The sequence below is a fragment of the Pipra filicauda genome, unplaced genomic scaffold, assembly GCF_003945595.2.
Source record: "Pipra filicauda isolate LSUMZ 115617 unplaced genomic scaffold, ASM394559v2 scaffold1188_size23420_pilon, whole genome shotgun sequence".
Taxonomy (NCBI): domain Eukaryota; kingdom Metazoa; phylum Chordata; class Aves; order Passeriformes; family Pipridae; genus Pipra; species Pipra filicauda.
The window spans coordinates 10,070-20,350 of NW_024103638.1; the positions used below are offsets into that span (position 1 = coordinate 10,070).

Genomic DNA, 10,281 nt, shown 5'->3' on the forward strand with positions numbered 1-10,281 from the left:
GAGTTTGAGCAGGAGTTTAAGCAGGAGTTTAACCAGGAGTTTAACCTGGAGTTTAACCAGGAGTTTGAGCAGGAGTTTAACCAGGAGTTTAACCAGGAGTTTAACCAGGAGTTTAACCAGGAGTTTAACCAGGTGTTTAACCAGGAGTTTAAGCAGGAGTTTAACCAGGAGTTTAACCCGGAGTTTAACCAGGAGTTTAACCCGGAGTTTAACCCGGAGTTTAACCAGGAGTTTAACCCGGAGTTTAAGCAGGAGTTTAACCCGGAGTTTAACCCGGAGTTTAACCAGGAGTTTAACCAGGAGTTTAACCCGGAGTTTAACCAGGAGTTTAACCCGGAGTTTAACCCGGAGTTTAAGCAGGAGTTTAACCCGGAGTTTAACCCCGCTGCACACAGGGGTTTGTCACAGCACTGACACACGGAGGGACGTGGAGGGCACAGTCCCAGGGGTGCCCGGGGGGCTGAGCCCCCTCCCGTGCCGGGGGCGGGTGTCAGTGGTGCCGCTGGTGGCCCTGCTGGCGCTGGGGGCCCGTGGTGACGGTGGTGGTGATGGTGATCCTGTTCACCGTCAGCCCCCCGGCGCCGTACGAGTCGAGGTGGGCCTCGCGCTTGTACTCGGAGACCTGCTTGGAGGAGAGGAGCTCCCACACCGACACCCGGCGCTCCTGGCACGGCCCCAAGGTGATGTAGGAGCCCTCGGACCGTAGCAGGTCCATGGTCTGGCGGGGCAGGGCCGCGAGCTGCCTCCCCCGGCCGGGGGGCACGAGGCTGCCGCTGGTGCTGAGCAGGTCCTGGATGGTGGGTGTCCCCTCACGGCACAGCTCCAGGAGCTCCTGCCTCTTCTCCTCGGGGATGTAGTCGGAGAAGAGCAGGTCCCACAGCGAGACCTGCCTCCCCCGCAGCTCACCCACTGACCCCTCGACTGGGGTGGCCTTCAGGGCCTCCTCCAAGGTTGTGTCCCCGTGCAGGGGGGTGGGCTCAGCCTCTGTGCCCGTGGGCTCTGCCTCAGGACCACCCACGGGTGACGTTTGCTCTGCCCTCGCTGCTGCTGCCTTGGTCACGATGGTGGTGACAACGCTCTTCACCTGCTCCAGGGTCAACTCCCCTGCCTCGTACAGCTCCAGCAGCTCCTTCCTGTTCTCCTCGGGGACATACTGGGAGTGGAGCAGGTCCCACACGGAGACCTTGTGGCCCCGAAACTCCCCGACCTCCACGTCGACCACCGTGGCTTTCAAAGCTGTTTCTCTCGGTTCTCTGGGGGAATTGTCACCCTCCTCTCCTGCCCCTGTCACAGTGTCCTTGTCAGAACCCTTGACTTTAATTTGGAATTTCCTGCCTGTAGATTCTCTTTTCTTGATGAGAGTGGTGACAACAAGCGTTAACTGCTCCAAGGCCAGTGTCCCCTCACGGTACAGCTCCAGGAGCTCCTGCCTCTTCTCCTCGGGGATGTAGTCGGAGAAGAGCAGGTCCCACAGCGAGACCTGCCTCCCCCGCAGCTCACCCACTGACCCCTCGACTGGGGTGGCCTTCAGGGTCTCTTCCCAGGTCGTGTCCCCGTGCAGGGGGGTGGGCTCTGCCTCTGTGCCCGTGGGCTCTGCCTCAGGACCACCCACGGGTGACGTTTGCTCTGCCTTGGTCACGATGGTGGTGACAACGCTCTTCAACCTGCTCCCAGGGTCACTCCCCGCCTCGGAAGCTACAGCAGCGCCTTCCTGTTCTCCTCGGGGACATACGGAGTGGAGCAAGGGTCCCACCGGAGAACCGTTTTGGCCCCGAAACTCCCCGACCGCCACGTCTAACACCGTGGCTTTCAAAGGCTGTTTCTCTCGGTTCTCTGGGGGAATGTCACCCTCCTCTCCTGCCCCTGTCACAGTGTCCTTGTCAGAACCCTTGACTTTAATTTGGAATTTCCTGCCTGTAGATTCTCTTTTCTTGATGAGAGTGGTGACAACAAGCGTTAACTGCTCCAAGGCCAGTGTCCCCTCACGGTACAGCTCCAGGAGCTCCTGCCTCTTCTCCTCGGGGATGTAGTCGGAGAAGAGCAGGTCCCACAGCGAGACCTGCCTCCCCCGCAGCTCACCCACTGACCCCTCGACTGGGGTGGCCTTCAGGGCCTCCTCCAAGGTTGTGTCCCCATGCAGGGGGGTGGGCTCAGCCTCTGTGCCCGTGGGCTCAGCCTCTGTGCCCGTGGGCTCTGCCTCAGGACCACCCACGGGTGACGTTTGCTCTGCCCTCGCTGCCGCTGCCTTGGTCACGATGGTGGTGACAACGCTCTTCACCTGCTCCAGGGTCAACTCCCCTGCCTCGTACAGCTCCAGCAGCTCCTTCCTGTTCTCCTCGGGGACATACTGGGAGTGGAGCAGGTCCCACACGGAGACCTTGTGGCCCCGAAACTCCCCGACCTCCACGTCGACCACCGTGGCTTTCAAAGCTGTTTCTCTCGGTTCTCTGGGGGAATTGTCACCCTCCTCTCCTGCCCCTGTCACAGTGTCCTTGTCAGAACCCTTGACTTTAATTTGGAATTTCCTGCCTGTAGATTCTCTTTTCTTGATGAGAGTGGTGACAACAAGCGTTAACTGCTCCAAGGCCAGTGTCCCCTCACGGTACAGCTCCAGGAGCTCCTGCCTCTTCTCCTCGGGGATGTAGTCGGAGAAGAGCAGGTCCCACAGCGAGACCTGCCTCCCCCGCAGCTCACCCACTGACCCCTCGACTGGGGTGGCCTTCAGGGTCTCTTCCCAGGTCGTGTCCCCGTGCAGGGGGGTGGGCTCTGCCTCTGTGCCCGTGGGCTCTGCCTCAGGACCACCCACGGGTGACGTTTGCTCTGCCTTGGTCACGATGGTGGTGACAACGCTCTTCACCTGCTCCAGGGTCAACTCCCCTGCCTCGTACAGCTCCAGCAGCTCCTTCCTGTTCTCCTCGGGGATATACTGGGAGTGGAGCAGGTCCCACACGGAGACCTTGTGGCCCCGAAACTCCCCGACCTCCACGTCGACCACCGTGGCTTTCAAAGCTGTTTCGCTCGGTTCTTCTCTGGGGGGGTTGTCACCCTCCTCTCCTGCCCCTGTCACAGTGTCCTTGTCAGAACCCTTGACTTTAATTTGGAATTTCCTGCCTGTAGATTCTTTTTTCTTAACGAGGGCGGTGACAACGGTTGTCATCTGCTCCAGAGTTAATAACCTCTCGTGGTACAGCTCCAGGAGCTCCTGCCTCTTCTCCTCGGTGATGCAGTCGGAGAAGAGCAGGTCCCACAGGGAGACCTGCCTCCCCCGCAGCTTCCCAGCTGGCACACTGATGGTGGTGGACTTCAAGACGTCATCCAGGTGTGTGTATTGAGCTGAACAATCGTCTCCATCGTCCCCTGCCCTCGCCACTGCCCTGTGTGGGTTTCTGGCCTTTGCCGCGAGCGCGGCGTTCGCGGCTTCTGCCCTGTTCAGGATGGTGGTGACCACCGTGGCCACCTGCTCCGTGCTCAGAATCCCCGCCCTGTACAGCTCCAGCAGCTCCTGCCGCTTCCCCTGAGGGACGTATTTGGAAAAGAGCAGGTCCAGCAAGGACACGTTTTGGCCCCGGAACTCCCCGGCAGCGACGTGGACGGTCGCAGACTTTAAGGACTTTCTCAGCTGCTGCTCCTGGGATTGCACGTCCTGAGCTGGGGGTGCCGCCCTCGCCTCGCTGTGGGGTCTGGCTGCGGGTGAGCTCAGGCCCCCATTTCCCGTTTCTGCCCCGGTGACGGTGGCGGCGAGGACGGTCGTCATCTGCGGGATGGTCACCGTGCCCGCCTTGTACTTCCTCAGCAGCTCCTCCCTCTGCAGCTCGGGGACGTAGCGGGAGAAGAGGAGCTCCCAGAGGGTGACGCTCTGGCCCTGGAAGAGCCCCACGCTGAGGGTGGTGCGGGCGGCCTGCAGGGCTTTGCGGGCGTCCTCGGTGAGCTGGTAGAGCACGGAGCCCTTGTCCATCAGCTGCAGCATGAGCAGCCCCGTGTCGGGGTCGGGGACGCAGCGGCGCAGCAGCTGCACGTAGGTCAGGTTCTCGTGGGTGTTGGGGTCGAAGCAGCTCCTGGTTTGATTCTCGGGGTTGCAGAGGAACTGTCCCGTCTCCTGGTCCAAGTAGCCACGCTCGCAGGCCACCTCCACGGGGACCCGGTGGCCGTGCTCGGGGTCGATGATGCCGCCGGTGGCGACCTGGGCCCCGAGCAGGCGGATGGCGTGTTCCCGGACGATGAACTCCTTCTGCATGGCCTGGAACAGCGAGATCCTGCGTCCCGTGTAGGGCTCCGCGTACCCGGTCACGGCTCCCTCTGCCGACAGCAGCTTCTCGTAGAAGTCCCGGCCGATGAGTCCCGAGGCCAGCGCCGCTCTCACCGAGAGCTGCTCGTTCCTCACGGGGTCCGTGAGCAGCCCCGAGGCAGCCTGTGCCTCCAGCAGCACCAGCGCCGTGCCCGGGGTCAGGAGCCCCCTCACCATGGCATCGTAGACGCTCAGCTTCTTGTTCTTGGCCTGGAGGAAGACTCCCGCGATGAAGCTGTTCCCGCCCCCGCCCATCTCTCTCTGTTCACCTGCAATCAGGTTCCTCCCCGCCTCGTTGTTCCCGGGGCGTCCACTCATCCCGTGCATCGTGTCTGGGGAACGCTCCTGCTCCCGAGGGGCACCCTCAGTGTCTGAGGAGAGACAAACGAACAGACCCCGCGCTCAGACCCAGCGCCCTCTGCGGTTTTCCCGGTGGGTGTGGACAGAGCCTCTCCCTGGAGGGTGTCACAGGAGCCCAGGGAGAAGCAGGGAGTGGGATCTGGGGCTCTGCTGCCGTGCTGCTCCCTCAGAGCAATCGCAGGGTGCAGGCCGAGCAGTCCCAGGGCATGTGACAGGTCAGGGACAGACACACATCACACAGAGAAGCGTCTTCTCAGCAGCGGGGACACCGTGGCCTCGCTCCAGGACCCACCTGCTCTCCCGGAGCCCGACACTGACTCAGACCTGTGGCCTGAACCACCTTCCTCTTCTCTTCCTGGGTGACACAACTATCACTTGCTTTTGGGCTGATGCCACTGGGTGCCAGCACGAGGTAGGAGTACTGCTCACCTCCCTGCTCACCTCCCTGTTCACCTCCCTGCTCACATCCCTGCTCCCTCCCTGCTCACATCCCTGCTCACCTCCCTGCTCACCTCCCTGTTCACCTCCCTGCTCCCTCCCTGCTCACATCCCTGCTCCCTCCCTATTCATCTCCCCGCTTCCTCCCTGCTCACCTCCCTGTTCACCTCCCTGCTCACATCCCTGCTCACATCCCTGCTCACCTCCCTGATCACCTCCCTGTTCACCTCCCTGCTCACATCCCTGCTCCCTCCCTGCTCCCTCCCTGCTCACCTCCCTGCTCACCTCCCTGTTCACCTCCCTGCTCCCTCCCTGCTCACATCCCTGCTCCCTCCCTATTCATCTCCCCGCTTCCTCCCTGCTCACCTCCCTGTTCACCTCCCTGCTCACATCCCTGCTCCCTCCCTGTTCACATCCCTGCTCCCTCCCTATTCATCTCCCTGCTCCCTCCCTGCTCACATCCCTGCTCCCTCCCTGCTCCCTCCTTCATCCCCTCCCTGTTAAAATCACTGCTCCATCCATATGGATCTCCCTGCTCCCTCCCTGCTCCCTCGCTGCTCCCTCCCTGCTCACCTCCCTGCTCACATCCCTGTTCCCTCCCTGCTCCCTCCCTGCTCCCTCCCTGCTCACATCCCTGCTCACATCCCTGCTCACATCCCTGCTCACATCCCTGCTCACATCCCTGCTCCCTCCCTGTTCACATCCCTGCTCCCTCCCTGTTCATCTCCCTGCTCCCTCCCTGCTCCCTCGCTGCTCCCTCCATGATCAAATACCTTGCTCAATCCCTGTTCCCTCCCTGTGCTCCTCCCTGCTAGCCTCTGCTAACATACTGCTCCCTCCCTGCTCACATCCCTGCTCACCTCCCTGCTCACATCCCTGCTCACATCCCTGCTCACATCCCTGCTCCCTCCCTGTTCACATCCCTGCTCCCTCCCTGTTCATCTCCCTGCTCACATCCCTGCTCCCTCCCTGCTCCCTCCCTGCTCCCTCCCTGCTCACATCCCTGCTCACCTCCCTGCTCCCTCCTTCCTCCCCTCCCTACTCCCTCCCTGCTCACATCCCTGCTCACCTCCCTGCTCCCTCCCTGCTCCCTCCCTGCTCCCTCCCTGCTCACATCCCTGCTCACATCCCTGCTCCCTCCTTCCTCCCCTCCTTCCTCCCCTCCCTGCTCCTCCCTGGCAGATTTTGCTGGTGGTCACTTCAGGAGCTCAGGTCATGCCAAGAGACAGTCGTGGCTCCCTGACATGATGCCAGCAGGCTCAGAGAGGCGCTGGCTGGTGCTGCCAGTCATTTTCCGCCCTGGCTGGCCCGGCACTGGTCCCCTGTGGCAGTGGTGGGACACGGCCAGCAGCAGGCAGGGTGACAGGCACAGCCCAAGGCGTGGCTGTGCGCTGAGATCCTCCTGGTTGTGCGATCCCACACCAGCCTGGCCCGACACAGGGCACGGGAATGGTCTCAGGGATGGACAAGTGGCTGCTCAGCCCCACGTGCAGCAGCGGGTCCGAGCCAGCAGAGACCTTCCCTCCAGCTGTGCTTGAGGTGGCTCTCTGGGTTCCTGGGTCACTGCTTGTTCTAAAGCCACGGGATCAGCAGAGTCCCCAGAGCTCCCAGACCCTGCCCTGCCACCCTCGTGTCCTGCAAAGCTGGGGGGGCTGGTCCTGTCTGTGGCTCCGTGAGCTGGGCACGTTTTGGATCTGTCTAAACACAGAATCATCCTGGAATCCCAGCATGGTTTGGGCGGGAAGGGACCTTAAAGCTCGTCTCGTTCCACCCTGTGCCGTGGGCAGGGATGCCACCCACTCACGGGATGTCTCATGCGCTGTCACCTGGTCCCCTCGTGAAGCCCTGTAAACAAACTTTCAGCCTCCCCAACATTGTGCAGCGATGAGGCCACAGTCTTGTAAAAACAGCAGAATGGAAACCCAAAGCATTTCTCTGGGAACACCCATGTCCCGTAAACCGCCGTGACTGACAGTAATGACACGTTTCCCTCATTATCAGGGTCAGAGCTTAAGTCTCCAGCTGTTTTCCCAACTGGTCGGGAAGTCCCTGAGTCATCGCTTTTGATCCATTTAAATATCGGATTGATGCCGGGGCAGAGGCAGCACGGGGGGGGGGGGAGAGCTTTGTCCCAGCAGCTCCAGCCCAGCCCCTGCTCTTTGGGGACCCCACCTGTGGCTTCGGGTTCTTCTGCCACCCACGGCTCTGGCCCACCTTTGTGCCTCCAGCCCCCGGCAGCAGCTCCTTCCCCTCCCTGCCCCACTCCGAGGAGGTGACGGGCTGGTTGTGCCGGGCTGGGGTGGCACCAGGCGCTGGACAACGCCGTGTCACACCCTGGAGGTGACGGGCTGGTTGTGCCGCCTGCTGGGGTGGCACCGGGCGCTGGACAGCGCCGTGTCACACCCTGGAGCCGGCGACACCTTTGTGGGACACGGATGTCGTGTGAACACCCAGCACTGCAAAGTCGTTTCCCAACTGCAGCCTGTCATTAGCTGGTCTCTAATCAGCCTCCTGATGCCGGGGCTGGGCTGCACACGCAGCTCCCGGGGCAGGGGCTGGCTGGGCCTTTGAGCTGTCGCAGCCCAGCCCGAGACACCCCACTGGAAGCGATTTTCCAGCTGGAGAGAGTGGGGGCGGCCCCACGGGGGTCCCCAGCCCTGCCTGGGGAGGGACATCACACCAGTTCCCCCAGCCCAGTGCTTGCTCGCAGCCTCCTCGCCAGGCTCCCAGCCAAGCCCCATTGCCCCATCCACAGCCTCCAGCTCTGGGATCTCACCAAGCCCTGCTGTGCCATCCACAGCCTCCTGTGCCAGCTCCCAGCTCAGCCCCACTGTGCCAGCCACAGCCTCCAGCCCAGGGATCCCAGTGAGCCCCACTGTGCCAGCCACAGCCTCCTGTGCCCTCCGCAGCCTCCCGTGCCATCTCCCAGCTCAGTCCCACCGGCCCAGGCTCGGGCCCCGGGTGCCCGCGGGCTCAGGCGGGTCCCACAGCTCTGGCTGTTCCCCTCCCTCATCCCAGCTCAGCTGAAGCGTCGGGGACACAAAGTTGGTCGCAGGGAGCAGCAGCTCCAGCCAGCTCTGGTGCCACTCGGTCGCTTTGTCCCCTCCCAGAAAAGCCCTGAGTCCTGCCTGGAGCCCCCCCGCTCACCAGTCCCGGGGTCTCAGCTCCCCACGCTGGGGCACGGGGCACAGGTGAGGTCCCCACATCCCCTGCGGGTCCCTGGCAGCTGCACGGAGGGTGCCCTGCAGGACCAGGGCTGTGCTGGCCCTGGGGACCCCCGGGTGGGCTCTGTCCTACCTGCCGGACACGTATCCAGAGCGGTGGATCCCCGTCAGGCTCTGGTCCTCCTCCTCCTCCTCCTCCTCCTCCTCCTCTTCCTGCCGCCTCCCAGCCAGGACGAGCAGCCGAGGCAGGTACCCAATTTAAATCCTTCCCTTCCCCGCCCCTGGGGATCCAAGGAGGCCCTGCCCTGTGCTGACACGCGGGATCACACCTGGAATACACACCTGGGATACACACCTGGACCCCGTGGGGTGGCAGGGCTGGGGCACGGGGAGCAGCCCCGGTGGGAGACGTGGGACACATCCCGCTGCGAGGCTTCCGGACTCTGCCACCACCTTCTCGTGACAGCACAGCCACCCACGGACAGCCCCGTGTCCCGCCTGTCACGGGGGTCTCCACGGACCTGGCTTGTCACATCTGGGCTTGTCAGCTCTGCCTTTGCCCCGCCTGACCCCCTTGGCCGGCTGGGGAGCTGCAACCCCTCTCCTGCCACTGTCCCTGTGGGCTGGGACAGAGACCGAGCCTGCCCCTCGCTGTGGCCGTGTCTGGTTGTGCCTGGGCCCACAGCAGGGGACAGGTGTTGGCCACGCGTGTGCAGGGGGACATTGGTGAGGGTGTGTGTGCTCCCATCCACCTGCACGTGTGTCCGTGCCTTGGTGTGTGGCTCTGGTGTGAGTGTGTGTGTGTGACTGTGTGAGTGTGTGTGACTGTGTGATCCCAGACACACGTGTGTCAATGTGTGTAGGTGACTCTTTCTGAGCCCAGACACACATGTGACAGTGTGTGTGTGACTGTGTGAGCCCAGACACGTGTGTCAGTGTGTGTGTGACTGTGTGAGCCCAGACACATGTGTGTCACTGTGTGTGTGACTGTGTGAGCCCAGACACATGTGTGTCAATGTGTGTGTGACTGTGTGAGCCCAGACACACGTGTGTCAATGTGTGTGTGACTGTGTGAGCCCAGACACACGTGTGTCAATGTGTGTAGGTGACTCTTTCTGAGCCCGGACACACGTGTGTCAGTGTGTGTGCCAGGTGTGACCGAGGCAGCACGTGCAGCTGCCCCAGCTGGGCTGTGTGACTGTATCCTGCCATGGCCCCGGCCCCGTGTGAGTGTGCGTGACTTGTGTCCTGTGTGTGACCCATGCCCCCGTGTGTGACTCCTGTCCTGTGTGTCACTCGTGTCCCCATGTGTGACTCGTGTCCCCATGTGTGACTCGTGTCCTGTGTGTGACTCGTGTCCCCGTGTGTGACTCGTGTCCCCGTGTGTCACTCGTGTCCCCATGTGTGACTCGTGTCCCCGTGTGTGACTCGTGTCCTGTGTGTGACTCGTGTCCCCGTGTGTCACTCGTGTCCCGTGTGTGACCGTGTCCCCGTGTGTGACTCGTGTCCTGTGTGTCACTCGTGTCCTGTGTGTCACTCGTGTCCCGTGTGTGACTCGTGTCCCCGTGTGTGACTCGTGTCCTGTGTGTGACTCGTGTCCCCGTGTGTCACTCGTGTCCCCGTGTGTCACTCGTGTCCCGTGTGTGACCCGTGTCCCCGTGTGTGACTCGTGTTCCCGTGTGTGATCCGTGTCCCGTGTGTCACTCGTGTCCTGTGTGTCACTCGTGTCCCCGTGTGTGACTTGTGTCCCGTGTGTGACTCCTGTCCCCGTGTGTCACTCATGTCCCCGTGTGTCACTCGTGTCCCCGTGTGTGACTCGTGTCCCCGTCTGTGACTCGTGTCCCGTGTGCAGGAGGGGTCCCTGCCCCGGCCCTGCCCTCCCGGCTGTCCCGTGCTGCTCCAGGAGCACATTCCTGCCGGCGTGGGCGCTCGCCAGACCTGCTGATCCGCACACCCGGAGCTTTTCCCTCTGACTCACGGCGGGGGTTTGGCTCCGGGGAACACACCTGGGCGGGAGGTCCCCGGCCCTCGGGA

At 62.6% G+C, this 10,281-nt stretch overlaps 1 protein-coding gene across 1 annotated transcript; it reads right to left on the reverse strand.

The window, feature by feature from the left end:
* Window positions 1–341: 341 nt before the first annotated feature.
* LOC120324111 (epiplakin-like) lies at window positions 342–5,023 on the reverse strand. The gene is made up of 3 exons (XM_039385647.1): window positions 4,938–5,023; window positions 1,061–4,656; window positions 342–997 (listed from the first exon to the last, which is right to left on the reverse strand). Exons 2-3 carry the CDS (start codon window positions 4,610–4,612, stop codon window positions 491–493), a joined length of 4,059 nt encoding a protein of 1,352 aa, XP_039241581.1. The 5' UTR covers window positions 4,613–4,656; window positions 4,938–5,023; the 3' UTR covers window positions 342–490.
* Between the last annotated feature and the right edge of the window lie 5,258 nt (window positions 5,024–10,281).

What these genes read in the sequence shown, in the direction of transcription:
- LOC120324111 (XM_039385647.1), bottom strand. Translation starts at nt 4,612, where the DNA reads ATGCACGGGATGAGTGGACGCCCCGGGAACAACGAGGCGGGGAGGAAC. An exon ending in AGAGCGTTGTCACCACCATC is followed by an intron (nt 998 to 1,060) that starts GTGACCAAGGCA and finishes CCTGAGGCAGAG; the next exon opens with CCCACGGGCACAGAGGCTGA.